This window comes from Bos indicus, chromosome 23 (genome assembly GCF_029378745.1).
Source record: "Bos indicus isolate NIAB-ARS_2022 breed Sahiwal x Tharparkar chromosome 23, NIAB-ARS_B.indTharparkar_mat_pri_1.0, whole genome shotgun sequence".
Taxonomy (NCBI): domain Eukaryota; kingdom Metazoa; phylum Chordata; class Mammalia; order Artiodactyla; family Bovidae; genus Bos; species Bos indicus.
In genome coordinates, this window is record NC_091782.1 from 35508779 (window position 1) to 35532403 (window position 23625).

The 23625-nt window shown below is 38.8% G+C and overlaps 1 protein-coding gene across 3 annotated transcripts in view; it reads left to right on the top strand.

Annotated features, from left to right (window-relative positions):
• The window catches only part of DCDC2 (doublecortin domain containing 2), a 149998-nt gene extending 126373 nt beyond the window's left edge, over positions 1-23625 (top strand). For all 3 annotated transcript variants that reach the window (XM_070778317.1, XM_070778316.1, XM_070778318.1), the window contains 2 exons: positions 17250-17558; positions 17699-23625. In XM_070778317.1, coding sequence (XP_070634418.1) covers positions 17250-17558; positions 17699-17797 — 408 coding nt within the window. In that variant the 3' untranslated portion in view covers positions 17798-23625. The remainder of the gene's footprint in view (positions 1-17249; positions 17559-17698) is intronic.

Below are 23625 nucleotides of genomic sequence, written 5' to 3' on the forward strand. Positions count from 1 at the left end.
CTGCCATTGCTGTGAGCAGTAAAGTCCTTTGTCTCTGAGCCAGTTGTCTCTTGTCTTCTGCCAGCATCCATGGAAAGATGGCAGGCTAATGTGTCAGCTTGTTAAGTATGGTAAAATTTTAGATCTCTCACAGCCTCTGCATCCCATCTGGCTTTGTGTTTGTGTGTTTAAGTGTGTGTAATGGGGTGTTGTGTACTAATTTCAGCTAAATCCATGTTTGAGCTCTGTCCCAAGGTCTAGATGCCTAATTTTTTTTAGAGACAAGTTAATAATCCTGCATCTAATACTGCCAAACCGGTGGGAAACTGAGGAATATCACATTCTTTCATGGATTTGGGGAGGCCAAAACCAGCTTCTTTTCTCAAGGAGGAGTTTAGGTCTCATAAGAATAAAATACTCTTTTAAAAAATAATTTTTTGCATGCACATTGCAGATCAGCCTGGTTTCCCATAAGCAGTGAAGGAAGTGCCTGATTAACCAGTACCTGTGATTGTGTGCCCTAGCACTGATGACGCATGTGTCAGTATGCTCCATTTATAAACGGATGCTTTTCCAAGCTAAGGAGGCAAGAAATGAGACTGTTCCATTATAGATAAGTACACTGTCTCTAGTAGGTAACGATCAGGCAGGAGAAGCCACCATCTCAAAAGACACAGGCACATAAATACCTATAGAATAGGGTGAGAAGCAATTATATTTTGGGTTTTGTGCCTTTTGAGAAAAGAGAGCAGAAAATGTAGATAGTAACTTCAGAGTGGTCTTGGATTGTTTTATAGCATTTTCCATCCATTTGTAGTAGATTTTGAGTAAGAAAATGGCAGCCCACTCCAGTTTTTGTGCCTAGAGAATCCCATGGACAGAGGAGCTTGGCAGGCTACAGTCCATGGGGTTGCAAGAGTCGGACATAACTTAGCAACTAAAACCACTAAAACCAGTAATAAAATGAGAATTGCAAGATTTTTTTTTATGGTAAATAGTTTCTTTAAATGACATTTAAGCCAGCATCATGAACCCAGGAGCAGTGAAAGCTTTCTTTTTTTAATTGGAGTTTTGATATATACTGTTTTCTTATTGACTGATTTAAAACTTAATAAATCCTTAATAACAAAGTTGCACATATACTCTTCTAAAAAATCAACCAATCTAACAAAAATTATGACAAAAATAGCAACCACTTGCCCCAGCCGTTCCCACCTGGATTCCTGCTCTACAGATCTGATTTGAGCTGTTAGCTATTTCTCATCAAATACATGGCTATGTTTCTAAACCACATGTTCTCTTCACTCTATTTTAATACCTCTGAGATCTTTGAGCCTTACAAGTGATGACATGTCATAGTTTAATTGGCATTTTAAAAATTCTAAGACATATAACATAATGGAGATCCTTCTAATTGGTGACATCTTAAATATCTTCTTTTACTTTTCAATTTAGATATTATTTATTAATTTTACCTGTAATGATGATGGAAGATGATTATTTAGATCTCTTACCAACCCCTGCCTCCCCCCTCCCCCCACCAAATCAGGCCATATTCACACACACACCTTTCTCCTTCTTTCTTTACATTCTAGTTTTATAATAATTTTTTTTTTTTCCAAATCAGTGTTCTATCTGCACCTTATTTTTACTCTGGAAGTATTATTTTAGCTGAGCCATATAGGATAGTCACTTTTTCTTTCTTGTGTAATATTGTTTTCCTCCTCCCTATTTTAGTAATTGCCCATGTTTTTTAAAAAAATTTTGTTCTTAGTTTTCTAAGTTTTCATTTGATTAGTTTTGTCATCTGTGTAGCTATTTCCAAGCCATCTGCAAACTACCAGGACGGGTTGCTGCTGCTAAGTCGCTTCAGTAGTGTCCGACTCTGTTCGACCCCATAGACGGCAGCCCACCAGGCTCCTCCGTCCCTGGGATTCTCCAGGAGAGAACACTGGAGCAGGTTGCCATTTCCTTCTCCAATGCACGAAAGTGAAAAGTCAAAGTGAAGTCGCTCAGTCGTGTCCAACTCGTAGTGACCCCATGGACTGCAGCCCACCAGGCTCCTCCGTCCATGGGATTTTCCAGGCAAGAGTGGGGTGCCATTGCCTTCTCCAGGACAGGTACACAGTGACAATAATAAATAAATCTCAAGTTCGTCTTTTCCTCAAGCCCTTCAGTCATCTGCCTCAGTCATCAGGCTGGTTAGTTGGTTTTTGGATCTAGTTTTTTGAATTCTCCTGGTATTTTTCTTCCCCATCATTTTGGGAAGTTCTTTTGCTTCTCCAGTGGGTGGATTCCCTATTAGGTTCTGCATCTCCCTCTTTCATGGTCATACCTTTGCTGGTTTTGTGGAGCTCACCTCTAGCAGCTGCCTGGGAAAAGTTTCACGGGACGCACTGTCATTTCTTGAGACTCTGCATGTCTGAAAATGTCTTTTTTTTTCTTTACTCAAAATTGATTATAAGCAGGACTAGATATAAAATTCTAGCTTAGTCATAGCTTCTCTCAGAATCCTGAGAGCGTTGCTCAACTGTCCTTCCCGTCTAGAATGGTTGGGAAGTCTGATGGCATTCTGTTTCCTGGGCCTCTGTAAATAATCCTTTTTCTGTCTCTGGAAGCTTTTAAACTCTTTTCTTTGTTCTAGGTGTTCTGAAAAGTTTCAGTTACGTGCTTTGGTGCAGATCTTTTTATTTATTGGACTGGGTACTTACTGGGCTGTTTTATTCTGAAGACGTTTATTTTTCAGTTCTGGAAAAAAATATTTCTTAGGTAATGTTCTTCTCTCCATTTCTCTACCTTTCGTCTGAAGCTCCAAGTATTTGGGTATAGGACCTCCTATATCTTTATGGATTTTTTTTTTTTTTTGCCATTTTTCTCAACTTAAAAAAAATCAACAAGCTTCAGGATTTATTTTCCATCTATTGATTTTTTTCAAGCCATTGCAGTTTTAATTTTTAAGAACTCTTTCATATTCTGTGACTGTTCCTTTTTATAGCATCCTGTTCTTGTTTTATGTATGTGATATCTTCCCTTCTCTCTCCAAGGATTAATCTATTATTTTAAACTTTCTTTTCCTGAACTATGTTTGTTTCTTTTTTTCCCTCATTTCTTTCTGCCTTCATGATCTCTGTTTCCGTGTTAGAGGTTCTCCTTGGCTGTCTGGTTAGACTTTTTAAAAATTGCAATATATTTGACATGTATCATTGTATAAATTTAAGGTGTATGTTTGGTTAGAGTTTAGAGTGAAGCAACTAAACTCTGTTTAGCTTAGGGAACGCTGTGTGCATTGGCAGAGCTCATTAAGCTAATGAAGTTTCACTCTAGTGGTTGATTTTGCTATATTTCATTGGCATACCTCCAGCTTTCAATATCTGTGTTATTCCTTTGGGTTGGTCTGTTTCTGTTATGTAGAATTTTTCAATCTCTTGTCATGATGGTGTAAGCTTGGCTGTGAGCATTTTGGGATCTGACTGTGGGAAGGAGGCATGGATACCTTAAGTAAAAGACTGTTTAAGTAGAGACGTTTATTCTTCTGGGTTTCAGTTTGGTGTCTTTGTTCTCACTATGCTTGGGTCCAGCCTCTCTAAGGTTCAACATCTTTAAAGAATAAGCCTCCTTTATTTCTCCAAGGGCAGAAAGGGTATCTTGGAAGCCTACCTCCTTCTTTCAAAGACTCTAAGCCAATCCACCTGTTTCTAGTTACGCTTTATGCCCATTCTTTTGGAGATGGATGGTGCCTCCAATCCCTTCTATAGTTTTTTCCAACATGCAAAGCTTGCTTCTTGGCTCTCCCTCCCTTCCTACAGACTCAAATTTTAGCTTCCTCAGTTCTGCTGTTATTGGCCCCATATCCACTGGCTTAGACAGTTTCCCAGGTTTGGGGGCTGGGAAACTGTCCCTAGAGGTTCGTCCCTTTAAAAATTTCCCTTACCTAAATTTTAGATGGGAATCAGAAGACAGCTAAGAAAAAAACCCCACACATTTGTTCAGTCTGCTGTGTTTAACCAGAAATCACTTTCACACTAATTCATCACTGTGAAAATAAACTGTCTACATACTCTCTGCACCTTGGATGACAGACTAGCAGCCTGTGACCAAGCTCCTATGAGAATCTTTTTGGCTGGCACAAGGCTTACAATATAGAATCTCCTTAGTGGGCCTTGTATGCTCTGTCTCTCTCTCTCTCTTTAAAAATTCTTTATTTATCTATTTTTGGCTGTGCTGGATCTTTGTTTCTGCACAGCTTTTTCTCTAGTTGTGTCAAGTCGGTGCCTACTCTCTAGCTGTGATACACGGGCTTCTCATTGTGGTGATTTCTCTTGTGGATCATGGGCTCTAGGGCATGTGGGCTCCAGTAGTTGTGATTCGTGGGCTCAGTCATTGTGGTTCCCAGGCTCTAGAGCACAAGCTCAATGTTTATGGTGCACAGGCTTAGTTACTCTGTGGCATGTAAGATCTTCCTGGCCCAAGAATTGAACCCATATCTCCTACATTGGCAGGCAGATTCTTTACCCCTGAGCCACCAGGGAAGCCCTGGGTACTCTTCTGTTTATCACAGGTCTCAGCACTCCCTATTACCTCACACCTGTCCTGAATTACACATTTATGTTATTTGCCCAACCCCTGGGGTCATTTGAGTTTGTGATGCATGATCTACACACACAGAACACAATGGCATTTTAAAGAATCTGCAGCCTAGAAGCTATCACCAGAAATAGGAGGTTTGAAGTGCAACTATGCCCACTGACATAGTTTTGTCCCTTTTAGAGAATGAGAGGTCACTTACAACTTCTCTTATGAATGATAAGGTCGATGGAGAGCTTGTTTCTGTTACTTGTTCACATGCCATAAAACACACAGAGAAAGATGAAGAAGGCTGTTGCTTCTGACCAGACCCCTAAATCTACTTCAGTGAAATGGATTTATTAAATCAGTGAAATGTGTTTATTCATTCCTTAAGAGGTTACGGAAAAACCTAAATGAACTTTTTGGCCGGTCAGCTCAGTCGCTCAGTCGTGTCTGACTCTTTGCGACCCCATGGACTGCAGCATGCCAGGTCTCCCTGTCCATCACCAACTCCTGGAGCGTGCTCCAGCTCATGCCCATTGAGTTGGTGATGCCATCCAACCATCTCATCCTCTGTCTTCCCCATGTCCTCCTGCCTTTAATCTTTCCCAGCATCAGGGTCTTTTTCAAGGAGTCAGTTCTTTGCAAGGGGTGGCCAAAATACTGGAGTTTCAGTTTCAGCATCAGTCCTTCCAATGAATATTCAGGACTGATACATTAAAATAAGGGCTTCCCAGGTGGCTCAGTGGTAAAGAATCTGCCTGCCAATGCAGGAGATGGAAGAGATGAGGGTTCAGTCCCTGGGTAGGGAAGATCCCCTGGAGGAGGAAATGGCAACCCACTCCGGTATTCTTGGAGAATTCCAAGGACAAAGGAACCTGACAGGTAGAGTCCACGTGGTCACAAAGAGTCAGACACGACTGAGCACGCTCACATCAACTACAGTATTAAAACAATAATTATAAAATGTTGAGAACCAGAAGGGAAGCGGGTCTTGACTTCTTTTTTTTGCCATGGAAGGAACAAAGCCCCATACTGTAGTAGGAAAAGCCACTTCCCCACACAGATACAGCCTGCTGGGGGCATAAGTGGGGGGCCTACACTATCTGGCGTTCTGTCTGGACACCTCAAGGAACAGAAGCTGGGAGATAAGGGGCTTCTATTTCATTCCAATCCCAAAGAAAGGCAATGCCAAAGAAAGCTCAAACTACCGCACAATTGCACTCATCTCACATGCTAGTAAAGTAATGCTCAAAATTCTCCAAGCCAGGCTTCAACAGTATGTGAACTGCGAACTTTCAGATGTTCAAGCCGGATTTAGAAAAGGCAGAAGAACCAGAGATCAAATTGCCAACATCCATTGGATCATCCAAAAAGCAAGAGAGTTCCAGAAAAACATCTACTTCTGCTTTATTGACTATGCCAAAGCCTTTGACTGTGTGGGTCACAACAAATTGTGGAAAATTCTTCAAGAGATGGGAATACCAGACCACCTGACCTGCCTCCTAAGAAATCTGTATGCAGGTCAAGAAGCAACAGTTAGAACTGGACATGGAAAAACAGACTGGTTCCAAATCGGGAAAGGAGTACGTCAAGGCTATATATTGTCACCTTGCTTATTTAACTTATATGCAGAGTACATCATGAGAAATGCTCTACTGGTTAAAGCACAAGCTGGAATCAAGATTTCTGGGAGAAATATCAATAACCTCAGATATGCAGATGACGCCACACTTACGGCAGAAAGTGAAGAAGAACTAAAGAGCTTCTTGGTGAAAGTGAAAGAGGGGAGTTAAAAAGTTGGCTTAAAGCTCAACATTTAGAAAACTAAGATCATGGCATCTGGTCCCATCACTTCATGGAAAATGATGGGAAAACAGTGGAAACAGTGACACACTTTATTTTTTTGGGCTCCAAATCACTGCAGATGGTAATTGCAGCCATGAAATTAAAAGACACTTATTCCTTGGAAGGAAAGTTATGACCAACCTAGATAGCATATTCAAAAGCAGAGTATTACTTTGCCAACAAAGGTCTGTCTCATCAAGGCTGTGGTTTTTCCAATAATCATGTATGGATGTGAGAGTTGGACTAGAAAGCTGATTGCTGAAGAATTGATGCTTTTGAACTGTGGTATTGGAGAAGGCTCTTGAGAGTCCCTTGGACAGCAGGGAGATCCAACCAGTCCATCCTAAAGGAAATCGGTTCCAAATATTCATTGGAAGGACTGATGCTGAAGCTGAAACTCCGATACTTTGGCCACCTGATGTGAAGAGCTGACTCATTGGAAAAGACCCTGATGCTGGGAAAGACTGAAGGCAGGAGAAGGGGACAACAGAGGCCCTATGAGCTGGTTGGATGGCATCACCGACTCAATGGACAGGAGTTTGAGTAAACTCCAGGAGTTGGTGATGGACAGGGAGGCCTGGCGTGCTGCAGGGGTCGCAAAAAGTTGGACACGACTGAGCGACTGAACTGAACTGAACTGAACTGAAGTATCTCACAAATGGAAACAGGTTCCACCTGAGTGGAGGGCTGCTCGGCCTCCACTGCCTTCCCTGAAATGAAAGGAATTGTATGCAAATGGCCTTTTCAGCTTCAAGTCAACCTCCTTTTAGTGAATTGTATTCCTATTTGGTGCTGCAGGCATCTCACTGCAGGAAGAGTTAAGATGAGGATGCTCTGCTTCTAAACTTCCCTGTGCGTCAGCACTGAGGCTTTTTGTGACATCCCCTTGGTTGACGTGTTTAATTGATAGGAATGGTGTTAAAATGGTGTTAAAACATTAACATGTAGCCTTCAGGAATTTCTGATGTAAGTGAAAGAAGATAACATTTACTTGCCAAGTGAGAAAACTTAATGGGATAAGTTTTTTTTTCAAAAATAGCTATCTAAACATAAATTCTCAAAGTATTATATCTTATCCTACTAGTGTCTAGGCCCTTGTGGAATTCAACGGGTCTAGGCTAGTCAGCTGTCATCGGGTGGCCAGGCCAAACGTTCCCTCTCCGTGTCCTGACAGTGTCATGTCTGTGAATAGAGCCACTTTTTTTTTTTTTTTTGTAGGTCATTGTACTTCAAACCACATCCAAACCATTTTCCCCTACCTTGTGAAACTAAGCCTCTGAAAGCTGAAAATAGGAAGCAGTACTTTGCTGTTATGAAAAATTGAAACTGATTATTTCCAAACACCTCATTCAGCTTGGGTGGGAGATGATTTTAGTCTCCATGGGAACAGAAATCAAACAAGTGCAGGAACTTCTTTACTTTCAGCATCTCTGCCTGAATTCTGTCATCAAATCCACAGAAACACCTATAACATATCCTACTCCTAAATTTCAAAGGTAGCAAATGTTACACCGAGAAATGAACATCTAAGGTGGTATTTTTATTGGGGGGGGGGTGGTAGTGTTCTGAGCTCCAGTTTCTAGGTCTAGGATGTTTCAAGGATGGAGCAGGAATGATAGGCAAGAATGGAGAGGATGTTTGGGTGGTTAGGTAGGCTCTCCTGCCTGGAAAGTTCTAGCTTGTGCTATTACCTCAGATAGCAAGGGTTTTAAAGTTTCAAATACATTTCTTGGGGAATTCTGATATAAGAAAAATCAACATTTACTTCTAAAGTGGGTGGGACATCAGCTGTAGGTGCTATTTAAATGCTTTTCCCATTTCTAATTTTTGGTGCTGTGGTTACGGTCAAAGGTGTGATGTGAGTTTAAAGTGTAAGTTATCTAAGCAGTCCCATCTGTCTATGAAAATGCCTTCCAAGTAATTGATGCTTCCTATATTTTGTGGCTTATTTCCATATGATTTCCATATTCCATCTTCTTTCCTCTTACCACTCAGGAATCCTAAGTTAACCTTTGTAGCTGAACACATATTATCTAGAAAACCTGAATACTTATGGTTTCCCCTGAGCCTTCCGTGCTTGGATGCAGCCAGCAATCATAAGTACCAGACCTCTTCTGTCTTGCCATACAAATCAACCATTTTCTCAGGATGGGCTCTTACAAAATAAATAATCAGGTATGCATGTAGGCAAATGCAGGCAAAAAGGCACTTGGAATATCAACAGTGTTGTCATGTTAAGGAGAAAATCTAGTATAACTTTTCTAGTAACTATTAAGAGCAATTGTTTGATAGATAACGTGATTTTAAAAAGGTAAAAAGTCTCAACTTACAAAAACTTCTATGTTTAAGGGTACATGTTTTCTGTAACTGTCCACATATATGTAATATGTCTGTTAATCTAGCTGCGCTCTGGATGTTCTTGAAGTCAGTGAGACTATGAGACTGAAATTTATCTGCATGATTTGTGGGATCATTATGTGTATCAGTTTAGTGAGTGCAGGGGGTGAGGTATAATGAATACCTTTTCTTGACTCCAGTGAAATGTAAGAATTGTGCTTTATACAGAATACAGTATTACACAATTACTCATAGGCATGAGCTAATCTTGAAAGGTCAGGATGGAGCAGTTTTCAGTATCTACCTTAAAACTATTCCCTTCAAATTTTAGTCACAGATTGGCTAAAATTCGACATAAACACCAAGGGAGAAGACCTTTAAGCATAGGTAAAAATATCTTCCTAGTTTATTGCCTTGGCAATGATGTGTTTCTTTTTTATAAAGTGACTCTTAAGAAAGAGTGGCAGGGTGATGTAATTAGAATAAATCTTGCAGAGCTGTCTTTATGGCTGAACTTCTGTCAACAGTGCTGTGCTTAGATGCTCAGTCGTGTCCGTGTCTTTGTGGCCCCGTGGACTGTAGCCTGCCAGGCTCCTCTGCTCATGGAATTCTCCAGGCGACAATACTGGAGTGGGGTGCCCTTTCCTACTCCAGGGGATCTTCATGACCTAGGGATCGAACCTGCATCTCTTGCATTTTCTGCATTGGCAGACAGATTCTTTACCACTACCCGGGAAGCCCAACAGTCAGTCCTATTTTCTCCCAATTTTCAATTAAATTGGTATTTTTAACTTAAAAATATGACTTTCATCTAGTGAGGCATTATTACAATTAGAAATTTTAAGCAAAGATATCTTTTGGGGGTGGTGGTATATTTATGATCTTGCCTGTGTTATATACATGGATTAAAAAGCCTCAGAAAACTAAGATCATGGCATCCATTCCCATCAGTTCATGGCAAAAGGATGGGGAAACAATGGAAACAGTGAGAGACTTTATTTTTCTTTATTTTTTCAGTTCAGTTTTCATTCCAATCCCAAAGAAAGGCAATGCCAAAGAATGCTCAAACTACCGCACAATTGCACTCATCTCACACACTAGTAAAGTAATGCTCAAAATTCTCCAAGCCAGGCTTCAGCGATACATGAACCGTGAACTCCCTGATGTTCAAGCTGGTTTTAGAAAAGGCAGAAGAACCAGAGATCAAATTGCCAACATCCACTGGATCATGGAAAAAGCAAGAGAGTTCCAGAAAAACATCTATTTCTGCTTTATTGACTATGCCAAAGCCTTTTACTTTGTGGATCACAATAAACTGTGGAAAGTTCCTCAAGAGATGGGAATACCAGACCACCTGACCTGCCTCCTGAGAAATCTGTATGCAAGTCAGGCAGCAACAGTTAGAACTGGACATGGAACAACAGACTGGTTCCAAATAGGAAAAGAGTACGTCAAGGCTGTATATTGTCACCCTGCTTCTTTAACTTGTACGCAGAGTACATCATGAGAAAACTGGGCTGGAAGAAGCACAAGCTGGAATCAAGATTGCCGGGAGAAATATCAATAACCTCAGATATGCAGATGACACCACCTTATGGCAGAAAGTGAAGAGGAACTCAAAAGCCTCTTGATGAAAGTGAAAGTGGAGAGTGAAAAAGTTGGCTTAAAACTCAACATTCAGAAAACGAAGATCATGGCATCCGGTCCCATCACTTTATGGGAAATAGATGGGGAAACAGTGGAAACAGTGTCAGCCTTTATTTTTTTGGGCTCCAAAATCACTGCAGATGGTGACTGCAGCCATGAAATTAAAAGACACTTACTCCTTGGAAGAGAAGCTATGACCAACCTAGACAACATATTAAAAAGCAAAGATACTACTTAACCAACTAGTCAAAGCTATCTAGTCAAGCTATCCATCTAATCAAAGCTATGGTTTTTCCATTGGTCATTTACAGATGTGAGAGTTGGACTATAAAGCTAAGCACTGAAGAATTGATGCTTTTGAACTGTGGTATTGGAGAAGATTCTTGAGAGTCCCTTGGACAGCAGGGAGATCCAACCAGTCCATCCTAAAGGAAATCAGTTCCAAATATTCATTGGAAGGACTGATGCTGAAGCTGAAACTCCAATACTTTGGCCACCTGATGCGAAGAACTGACTCATTGGAAAAGACCCTGATGCTGGGAAAGATTGGAGGCAGGAGGAGAAGGGGACAACAGAGGATGAGATGGTTGGATGGCATCACCAAATCCGTGGACATTAGTTTGAGTAAGCTCTGGGAGTTGGTGATGGACAGGGAGGCCTGGCGTGCTGCAGTCCATGGGGTCGCAAAGAGTTGGACACGACTGAGCGACTGAACTGAACTGAAGTGCCCTCTAGGGACCAGCAACATCAGCACACCTGAGCTGTTGGAAATGCGGAGGCTCAGAAGTGCTGACTCAGAATTTGCATTTAACAAGATGCCAGGTGATGGAGAACCACTGGCTTAGAAGACATGAAACTGGAAGTAACTGTTTAACACGGTGTTCAGTTTGGGAGGTTGCTCCGAACATTATCTTGGGGAAATAGTATAGTCTCATGATCATAAAAGTGTTCATACCCTCTGTCTCTACTGTGGGGTTTTGAACAAGTTTAACTCTTTATGCTTCAGTTTGTTTGTCTGCAAGTTGGGATGAGAATAGCAGTTTCATCAAATGGTGGTGAGGTTAGTGTAAAGCGAGTGTAGAGAAAAAGAGAGCTAGCCAGGCAGTCAGGCAAGAAAAGGGAAATTTATTAGAGGGAAGCGAGAGGGTGACTGGCCCTTCAGGAGAACCAGTGTCCTCACTTTCTGATGGGGTCTTTCTTATACTCTGCCCATGAAAAATTCTCTGAAGGGATGGTTAATTTTTAGCCTGTTGTTGAGCCCTGTGGTCACATAGCTGGAGGTCTAGAATCTGGTGGTCTCGTAGCTTTGAGAAGGTAGGTGCCAGTGAGAAAACAGAATGTCATTTGGGCAGTTTGGGCAGTCTCAAGGATCACTTGAGATCACTAAAATGATCACTTGATCGTTTTATTCTTTGTTTGTGAGGTCAACATAATGAGCCATCTCAACAATGAGATCCCATGTGGGCCCTATCAGTGAGTTTAAGTATGATCATGCATATGAAGTACATGGAACATAAGATCAGGTACTGGATGGAGTTCCCAATAGACATGAGTCTTGTCACCATCACCTGTCCCTTCAGGCACACACTATGCTGGCTTTTATCTGTAGGAGGCACATTTGGGTTTAGTTTAAGACAACGAATTGCAGTCCTGTGGGAAACAGGGTGATGGACACAAAGATGAATAAGAAAGAACCCTTGCTTCTAGAAACTTCCAGAAGGCCTCCCTAAAGCTAAAGGTTGATGTTTCCCCATTATTCCACAATCATTCCAAGCATTGTCTGAGGCATCTACTCGACTGCAATTCATGTTCACTGTTTTCATATCTCACAAAGCAGAGGATAACAGTACACTGAGATTAGAGTTTGAATGATGTTCTGAGGGTGCAGATAAGGAGTGACAACTGGCCTGAGGGGACAAGGACAGCTTTGAGAGAAGGTGGGTCTATCAGAGGGAAGGTAGATCCTTCCAGGCAAAGGTAGAAGGAACAGGATGAATGGCTACTGCTGACTTGTCATTACAACTGAAAAGTTGTCCATTGCTGAAGTGCACATACTAATCTATGGAAGTCATCCTTTTTTGGTATCTCTTGGTGACACATTTGTATTACTTTTAAGAGTGAATAGAGTTCAGAAACAAAGAAAGCTATTGAATGGTAAATTTGTCGTGAAAAGCGCCTAACAGCGCACTCAGAAGCAAAGATACAAGTAACTAAAAGCAAGGGTGATTAGTTTATGAAAATCACACCTAGCCGTCTCAATGGACTGGAAGTTGAACATCAGCCTGCATTTTACCTGTGTTAACCAAAAAGAGCAAGATGACTGCTGTGTCTTGCTTTATTTTATTTGTTTTCACTGTGAACGTGATTTAGAAAGGATACTGCTCTAAGTGGCTCACTAGAATACAATTTCATTAGTGCAAATCCTATACTATACTATTTCACAGACAACCTCTCAACTCCTTCCATTCAGTACAAGAAAAATGGAGTGGTAACAGTAATAAACATACATGTATATATATATGCATATGTATATAGCTTTTCCAGTTTATAATGGTCTTTCATGTGCATGATCTCATTTGGTCCTTACTCAATTCTGTGCGGTCATTATTTCCACCAGCCCACAGCTGTCTCATCTTGCACAGTATATATTTTACACTGCCAGTTGACATCACCATTGTAGAAGACATCAGTAGGCAGAAATTTTGTCTAGGAACCACTGCCCACCCCCGCACCCCGCCCCCACCCCCCACCTCGTGATCTTCTTCAAGTCTGAACACAGTCCCTTGGGATCATGTGAGAACTGGCTCTTGCAGGAAGGAGAGGTGACATCATGTATGAGAGCTCTGCTTCCCTTCACTGTAAAAGGGACAGTGTGATTTGACCTGGGAAAAAGGGCTCTTCCCTGCCTGTCTCTCTTCCTCCTTCTTCACTTTCTCAAGTTGAACTTGTGATTTCTTACTCGCACCTTTTCCATTTCTTTCTCCCCAAACCCTCCAACCCTGCCCTTTTGGTGCTGTGTCTACTCTCCTTTGTTGAAACTGTTAACCTCATCTGGATCTTGTAAGGTTCTTTGGGTGAGTGGTGGCGTGGGACGTGGGCTCCGTACACAGGTCACCCCCGCTCAGTGCGCTGACACAGGGGTCCGGTGGATGTGACTCCCTGTTTAGCTGGCAATCAGCCAGGTTCAGCTTAACAAGCAGGGACTCAGAACTTGGGGATTTTGAAGAAATTAAATAGTTGCTAAGATTTTTTTTTTTTTTTTTGATGAAGTGGAATGAGATCACACTTAAAATATAATGTGGCTGTCTATTAATGGACACCCACTCTCTTATAGAAGCAGTGGTTTTTAAATTTTTTACTTCTTTGCAAGCCCTTACTTACTATGGTATAGATTTTATCCTTGTGTGTGTATATAGGTATAAAACTCAGTGTTCCTTCTGGGGATGATTTGATTGATGTATACACTGGAAACATCTTTAATAATTTAATGCTTGCTTCAAAGGAGATTACACCAAAAAGCGCATTGCTTTTCATTTATTCATTACAGATCTGTCATAGAAGCATTTTTTCTTTCTTTTATTTATTTATTTTTTTTGCCCTGAATTGTAGTGTTGTAGTAAATTTCGTACTACACTCAGGGTATTTTAAAAGATTATAAGCCTTTTAACTAATGTTATCATCCTATTTAAATTGATCAAATTGGTATTTCAGCCCCATAACCTTGCATTTCTGAAAGTTGAGCTAACCAGATATGGCTTCTTTTGATGACTACTAAAATAGCTGTTCTGGGGAAAGTCTAATAGAAATAATGGGGTAAAAACATAACACTGCTTGTTAGTAGTGATAACAATAACAGCAGAGAGAACAGAGCCTGGATTTAGGGCTGGGTATCTCTGTCCGTAAATGGAGATTAGCGCATGTCGCAGCCCAGGTCTTTTCATTAAAGGGGAAAAAAATGAATATACATTTGGGAGTAAAGAAAGGAGTAAGATGAGAAACTCAAAACCAGAAACCAACACTCTATCATTTGGCAACTTTTAGGTATAAATCCAGATGTCAGTAAAGGAAAACAGACTTTTCCCCACGGAGACAGCAGTAGTTACCTTAGCAGACTTCAGCAAGCTCTTGTAATACATTCTCAGAAGCAAGGGACCTATCTAGATTCCTAAATGATTACACTAAAATTTGAGTTTTCTGTTGTTATTATTAAAGATTTTGTATTAAAAAAAAATGCTAACTTCTCTTTAAAACCAAAACCCAAAGTTGTTTTTAATAAGGCAAGTTTTGTTGTTGTTGTTTAGTGGTGAAGTCGTGTCCGACTCTTTATGATCCCATGGACTATAGCCCGCCAGACTCCTCTGTTTGTGGGATTTCCCAGGCAAGAATACTGGAATAGGTTGCCATTTCTTTCTCCAGGAGATCTTCCCGACTCAGGGTTCGAACCCCGGCCCCCTGCATTGCAGGCTGATTCTTTACCATCTGAGCCACCAGCGAAACCCTAAAGCAAGTTTAGGCATAATAAAGGTTACATTTTCCAGGAGACTAATAGACAGTTATCCAATTCTCAGAGATAATTTGCAAAGAAATTGTTTTATTCTTACTGGCTATTAGTGCTGTGATATTTCTGGATTTTGTCCTGTCCTGCTTCACATACTCTGCCTAATAATCTTCATAATGTTCCTTCCCTCGATCGACTGGTCTTTAATAGAAATTCAGAAATGTTTTGTTCTCAGGTTAGTAATTCCTTAAACAGTAAAAGTATTATTGTCAGCTGCATGTGTCGTATTTTCTGGCCATTGAAAGTACCCTTGAGTGTGCTTACAGCAGCAACTGGGTAAATTATCAACTGCTAGTGTTATTACTGTGAGGAAGAATACAGGACTTTGGGACAGGATTGCCTTGGGTTCCACCTTTGCCCTGTGTATTCACCTGCTTTGTGATGCTGGCAGCATTGAGTGATTTCTCATTTTCCTAATTCATGTAATGGGCATCAGAAGCCTATTTCGTAGGGTTTCTGTGAGGGTTTTAGGAAATGATGAATGTATGAGGACTGAGAGTGACATTTGACTCTTATGGGTGATGGGTGGTTAGTGTGTTTGCTGCCTGTCTTTTGTTCTCCACCTGTAAATGCAGTCATGCCGTCCTGTAGAAATCTCTGTGCACAGATCTGTGAGCTCTGGCCTCAGGCCACCTCACCCCACCTTGAGTTACTGCTCTCTCCGCCTGCCCTGCAATCACGTGATGTGTTAACTGCCCTGCTCTGCATTCTTTGATGTCTTTTCCTATTCAAAATAATGTGTTGAATTTTATCCAGAATTTTTAGTCTACTCTGCTCCATTTCCTCCCTTCTTTACTTCCAAAACTGAGCACATTATGGTGACTTATAAGAAGACTACTTATAGCCCCATAAGAAGAATTTGGGGCTTCCCTGGTGACTCAGATGGTAAAGAGTCCACCTGCAATGTGGGAGACCTGGGTTCCATCCCTGGGTTGGAAAGATCCCCTGGAGAAGGGAATGGCTACCACTCCAGTATTCTGGCCTGGAGAATTTATTCCATGGACAGAGGAGCCTGACATGCTACAGTCCATGGGGTTGCAATGAGTCGGACACAACTGAGTGGCTTTCACTTCACAAGAAGAATTTGGGCCGTTATAGGAGAATGGACTTCCAGAGTTATAAGGGAGGTCAGAGTTATTGCACCTCAAACCTTCATTTTCCAGATTCCAGATGATTAAGGGACCTGTTCAATGTCAGATAGCTGGAAAGAGGCAGGTATGGGGTCTTAACATAAAATAAATTCTATGTTCTTTCTACCTGATCCTTAAAACAAAAAAAAACTTATTTTATTTATGGCAATGAAGAAATATGGTAGGTGCAGGAAAGAAAGAGAACAACAAATGAGAAAATATTTTATTTTATTATTATTATTTTTTAGGATCATGCAGTGCCAAGTGCTCTGCTAGGTACTATATATAACTTATTTACTCCCCATGGAAGTTTTATTACATTCTTATTTTACACGTGGGGAATCTGAAATTCAAAGAAATTGGGTAATAGACAGTGCCTGGCCAAGACTTGAACCTGGGTCTTTCTCTCTCCAAAATCTTGCCTCTGGAATTTTGCCTCTTGTTCTCTTTTAAAACAGACTTACAGGTATCCAAAAAACAGTAAAAGCTCCTTTGGAGTTTACAAAGTACTTAAGCATTTTCATAGAAAGAACCTATTGTTTCTTGGCTTTGGATCTTCACGACAATCAATTTTTGTATTTGCAGATATACAGTCAGCTTTCTTAGGCATTATATGGAAAGCTATCCGCATTTTTTTTTTAGAAAACCTGGATTCACATCCCTGGCATCGTTGTCCCCTTTTTTCACACTTAGAAATTTAAATACATACCAAACACTAGTGATGGGGATGATAACCTCTCTCCAAAGAATTTTTTTTTAATCTCCTCCTCTGGGCCAGACATTCCACTAAACATTGGCCAAGGATCTTATTAATTTTCTCTTTGCCATGGGGAGTAAGAACATTAATTTTGGAGTCACATGCTTTGTTCTCATTCTGGCTCTTCCACTTATAAGCAGTGGAATCTTGGCCTAGATACTTGATCTCCCTGTACCTTAGTTTTCTCACCTGTAAAATGGGAATACTACCAACCTTATAGGATCATTGTGAGAATTCAATGAGAAAATATTTGCGAAGAGTGGTATCTATAGCTATGCAGTGGAGGTTACACAGGACATACTGTATATGTGCAAATGTACGGAAGTTTTACTTGACAGTCATACTATAATTATATGATTATAGTGTGCCATGGAAAAATCTCTGGTCTGCTTCCTATCTTTATCCATTATTTCTTTTGATCTATCAGAGGCCAGCAGAAATAGTAGATGAGGAAGAAGATAGAGAGAAGGAAAACAAGGAGGTGGAACAGAAGGACGACTTCTCAGGAATGAATGGTGAAGTTAAAGAGGAAGAAGGAGACCAGGAGGAGCCTGAAGCTGCAGAGCAAGCAGAGGAGATCCCAGATCACAGAGAGGAGCAGGCAGGTTCTGCTGCTCGTGTGAACGGAGGGACCGATGAAGAAAATGGCGAGGAACTGGCGCAGGTTAATAATGAGCTTCAAGAAGCGGTGGAGGAGGAAATAAAGTCTCAAGGAGCTGGCAGTGAACATGAAGAGGTATTTCTATAGGATTATTTATAAGGATTAACTATTTATAAGGGTTAAAGACAATATTGAGTCATTTTTTTCCCTTGTAAATTTTATTGCCTCTGTAACTAAAGAGCTAAATACTTTATTTTCATCTATTTTTCCCTCAGGCTGACTTGGACCCTCAAAGACCACCAAAACCAGAAGTAAAAATCACTAGTCCACAAGAAAATGATGACAACGAACAAAACAAGGATAATTTGTCATAGCATGGATGATTTTTTAAAAGAGAGTATATTGAGTATAAGAAAAATGAAGGATTAAATACTTGAAGAAGAAGTATATAGCTATTGCTAAACATAATGTGGCAATGTGGTTGAATACTACCTACTGAAATTTAACATTAGAGGCCTGACTAATGGGAAAGACTAGATAACTTTGAATAGCTACTAAAGGAGAGTGACTTCTTTTTATGAGCTGTGTTTTTAAAAGTCATGTAGAAAAATTAAGCGTAATAGAGGGGATTTTGCACGGGAAGACAGTTAGCCACTTGTCTTTGTAAAGATGAAAAAACACAGGACCACACCTGTTCTTGAGAAGTGAGATTATTGGATGGCAGCCGATGCTAAAGCCCTTATCTAAGAGGGCATAGAATTAAAAAAAATGGTAATAGGAAAGCATGTACTATTTTTTTTAAAGCAATAAACTCTTGAATAAACTCATTGCAACTTAGTTTCAGAGATAATTTGAAGATGGCAATAGACTGAAATGTTTCTGTGTCCTGTTGACATTCCTTTCTTTCTTCCTCCTTAGCCAAAATCCACCTTAAAAGAACTAAAAGGATAATGCAAGGTATTCATTTTGGAAGGAGGAAGTATTCACTCAATGTATTCCTCGACAATATTGTCATGCCCCTCCCTTAAGTACCGCAGATTTTAATCGTCCGGCTTTAATGACACACACTCAGGAAGGAATTACAGAAAGGAACACCTAATTATATCACTGAGCCTGTCTGGGTGGTTTACAGATTCTGGTATCCTATGGATTTTAGCTGATCCAGTCTACCATTACCAATAATACTCCTCTCTTCATATTATTATATTAGAAAACTCAATATTGGGTATTCCAAAGATTGAATTTTCTCCAAACAGTTTTTTTTTAACAAAAAGAGCAAGGTTGTGTAGTAGGAAAAAAAACTTAGGCTATAAGATTTTGTCACACCTCAGTTTCTCTTGCTTTTTATGTTATTTTTTATTAGAACTGCCCTGTCGTATTTTTTCCCTTAGGGGTATCAGCAAATACTTCTTTTCATGGTCACTTATATTTAGACTTTTAAGGAGATTCTTTTCTCTATAATTTGAAGCTATAGGATAGAAATTGTTGAAAAAAGTTTAAAAAGTGTCATAATGAAACCAGTTCCTGATTACAGTTCTAGGGTTAATTAAATTAAAACAGATTGCCTCATCAGGTATATGTGGGGAAAAAAGGTCACGTTAGTTTTGAATTTTTAAGAGATGATGTAGTTCTTCCTTAAATATAGAAATAATATGTTTTCTCATATTAAAGAATATTTTTTGTTAGTTATGTAGAAATTTGCAGTTTTAACTTCTTATGCTTTCATCAAATTCATTATTAATGATGATTTTCAAAGGTTTACGCCCCGCCCCCCCGTCTAGGTTTCATAACCAATCATTTGGAATTAAAGTTATATAAAGCGCTCAATAATACTATAGAAAACTGATATATTTTTCTTAAAAGCTATTTTAATATTTTCCATAAATAGGAAGTATATGCAGTGACTATAACAGTATTGGAAAGAGATACTGATATACAGGTATATTAATTTAGGAGGATGAATTATAAATGGGGTACTATATTTCTAATATAAACTCTAGATTGTTCTTTCTACTAGTAGGTTTATTTTTTTCAAGTGAGACAGTATAAAGCTTTACAGGTGATAGGCAATCATCTTAATAACCTTTATTGCTAGGGCAATAGACTACTATGTTTTTTACTGTTAAATTCCTACCCTATTACTGGGTCTGGAGTTAATGATTTCAAATAGTTTATAAAAATAAAAGATTGCATATAAGAAATTATAAGTAATTATCAAGGTGATTCTTCTTTCTTTAATGAGGATTTTATCTGTCTCTTCCTTCTTCAATAAAGATATTGTCTCTCATTTTTTCCTGTTATTTGCTTCAACGTTTTGGAGAAGGGAATGGCAACCCACTCCAGTATTCTTGCCTGGAGAATCCTATGGATAGAGGAGCCTGCCAGGCTACAGTCCATGGGGTTGCAAAGTAAGACATGACTGAACGACTAATACACACACACACACACACACAAACACACATACACATACACACTTAACATTTAGGTTTGGAGGAACTTTTTAAGAGTCATCTTAGTGAAGCACAATGTCACTTTAAATGAAACACAACTTTTGGTATTTAAATATACTTAAGAAAGTGATAGGCTACAATAACTGTGGCAGAAAGTTTTAACACTGGGATATAATACTTGTATGTGCATATTTCACCACCTATCTATAATTGTGACCTAACTTGAGGAATGAACAATCACTAATGACTTTAAAACACTTTGCAAGCATATGTTACTAAGAAAAAAAAAAGAAAAAAAATGTTGTCTTACCAAAGAAGAATCATTAACAGATAATTTCTGTAAACGGTCATTTTGGAGATGACTTTAACACAAATGATGCAAATTAGTTCACCTCCCAAACGATAGTTTTCTTTGGGAATGGTGGCCTCCGTGGAAGATTAGCTCCACAAATTGAGACTCACTGACTGGTTTGGAGACCATTTATGTGAGTGAGCAGAAGAGATCTTGGTTAGGCTTCAGGTATTGTTTTATAAAGGGTTCTATGAAAAACCGACGGAGCTTTTATGTGGTGACCAGTCATAGAATGTTTTGATCTGTTACTTCTTGTGATAGTTTTCAGTTTTAATTTTATTTTTCATAGTTTTAATCAAATGCTTTTCTTAAATTTAATTGCATTTAACACACTTGTCAATAATGGGTTTGTTAGTTGAAATGGAACACTGGGAGTTACACAGTAAGAGTAAGGAAGATTTTTCAGTTCAGTTCAGTTGCAGTCATGTCCGACTCTTTGCCACCCCATGGACTGCAGCACGCCAGGCTTCCCTGTCCATCACCAACTTACTCGAACTCATGTCCATCCAGTTGAACTAAAGTCATTTTTCATGCAAAGGACAGTTTATCTGGTTTAGCTTCCATTTAAATAGCATTTGAGCATCCATGGATTTCTCATATAAAACAAGATACTCTGGCCATGAGATAACTTTTTACTCATTATATTTCTCTATGATCATAGGATGACTTTTTATTTAAGACATTTTTGGAGGGGTGGTATTAGAAAGCCAGACTCATAGGAAGAGATTAATACCCTCTTGTGCCTTCCATTTTATTCTGTGTTAATTCTTGTTGTCATCTGTAAATGTAGACCCATATAAATATAAATATATATATATATGTGTGTGTATATATATATGACTTGGAGTCAGTTAGATCTCTCCGTAGGCTCACAACTGTGAAGCCATACTAATATGAACTTATGTTAACTCTTCTAGTTTACAGTTCATAAACCAACATCCCCCAAAATTTCACTGAATACCCTATCTTCTACCCAAAGGATAAAGCAAATTCACCCAGTTAAAATTGTGACCACTGAACAACAGGAAGTCGTCTTTATTTTGTTAACTGACTCTCCTAAAGGATCAGCTCTGTCCTTTCATTTTTTGCTCAACAAGGAGCCAAGGCAAAAATTTAGAAAGCAGATTAATTGCTAAGCAGAAAGCTTCACATCTGAAGTGTTGCCAATCTGAACAGAAATCGACCGCATAGAGACACATAGACACATACCAGACACTCACACAGATGCATTCACACACTTTAAAATGTTGAAAAAGACTTCCTCAGGCACAGCATTATTAATGCAATAAGGCTCTTGAGAGAAGCAATGGATGTAAACTGTTAGGAAAGGCTAAGAAATGATGCATATCATGGTGCTTTAAAAGTTGGTTCCCAAAGACTATAGGATATTTTAAATTCTTCTCAAAATAAAAATCTACCAGCGTTTTAATGGAAAATTCTAGGGAAGGGTGAGATATGTATCCATATAACCTTATTTTCTCAAATTAACTACAGTACAGTTCTTCAGTCATCAGTCTTAAGTACCAAAAACTTTAGGTGCAGAATATGTCCTGCCAACACAGGATCTGTGAAAAGTCATTACTGCTTGTTAATGTGTGTATGATTTCCGTGAACATCTGGAGAGGACTCTGGCATCAAGTAGCCAAGTTCACTACAAATAGAATAAAAGTCTGACTTATTAATCTATTAGTTTATCTAATTTTCAAATTTAGTGCAGAAGATTTTTAGGTTCCTTGTATGAGTGATACATCCTGAAATGGAACAGTTTTTTTTTTTTTTAAGGTTAGTCTGCTTTTCTGAGGTGACGAGCATGTACAGTTCTTCATTATTGAATATCATTTTTGTAAATAGTGTAAGATTTTTGCTTTTCAGAAAATATCCCGGTATTTGGATGGGTCTGATTTTGTTCTTACTACATGAAATTTGTATATTTCTTACCATGAAGTCTAAGTGACTTGGATGGAGAACAAATATGTGCCCCCACATGTTGATGAGGAAGAAAAAGACTGTTTTTGAAGAGACATAATGTCCTGTAGGATATGGGGAATTAGGAAAGAATTAAAAAAATGTCTTGATAATAATAAAGCATTTATAAAATCAGGAGATGATTAATGCAGGTTCATTGACTTGAGCCAACAACGACTTAGCTTTAATCTATGAATGGGACCAAATGAGTTCTCTGTAGTTTCATCTGCTTAAACCATATATTTTAATTGAAGGTTTGAGTTATTGTCATAAATGTAATGGCATATGGGAAGAAGAAATGATAGTAGTCAATTTTAGAAGAAGATTGCAGAAAACCTATTTTTCTGCTTCAATATTTTTCCTTTGTCTTAAATCCTTAATATGTCCAAAGATAATGGGTGATTATTGAAGTTTTATGTAAAAATTAAGTTGAGCTCATCATTTTTGTATTATTTATGTTTAGAACTCCTCTTTGTAAGGAAAATTATTTATGTTTTGATCAAATTATGAGAATTTTAGGTTTTTATTTCTGTATCAGTGCTCACTCTAAAATATGTTTGCTGTATTTTTTCTCACTCTAAAATATAAGTTTGCTGTATTATTTTTAGCAAATCTGTGTTTTATATAATTAAAATGTGTTTGAATAGTTGTTTGTTTATAATGTTGTGTTGCTAATATTTCATGTATTAATTTGTATGTGATATTTTTCACAAGCATAATAGTAACTTTTCATTTGAACCATGTGGAAATTCAGCACAGTAAAAGATACTTCTGTTTCTATTTGGCATAGGTATTAAACCTCATTTGTAAAGAAATTTTTTATAGCTTCATATACATGTTGTTTAGCTGATAAAAATTTGAGGAATTTTTTTTAAAAATTGTTTTTTTCTTTTATGAAATGATATTAGAGAAACACAGGTTCAGAATTTTTGCTACGATAAATAAACACATCTTTAAAACAGGGAAAGTTACTCACATTTTTGTAGCTAGAGCTATAGGAATAAATTCACAGTTTTACAAAGAGATTGGTTAAAATTCTGCTTCGGTTTTCACTGCCTTCATTCTATTGAGTTAAAATTGTTTTTTTCCTTTCGTGCTTGAAAAACAAAAGCAATTAAGCATGTACGCATTTTGCCTTCTTGATACATAATAACAACGTGTGTGATTCAGTTACCATAACTGAGAGCATATTAATGTACCTGTCAACTGTCAATATGCAGTTGACCTCTCTGTATCTTTGTTATTTCAAGGGCAAACCTGGGCAATGGAGGAGGCATCTAGATTGCCAAAGTCTCTTTAGACCATATGACTAATTGTCACTAGAAACTTCCCACAACCAACAAGAACTGTAGTCTCTACAAGGGATTGTAAAATGGTTAGCATGCATTGGCTATAAAATTCTTATTTATGAAAATAAATATACAGCTTTCCTGCA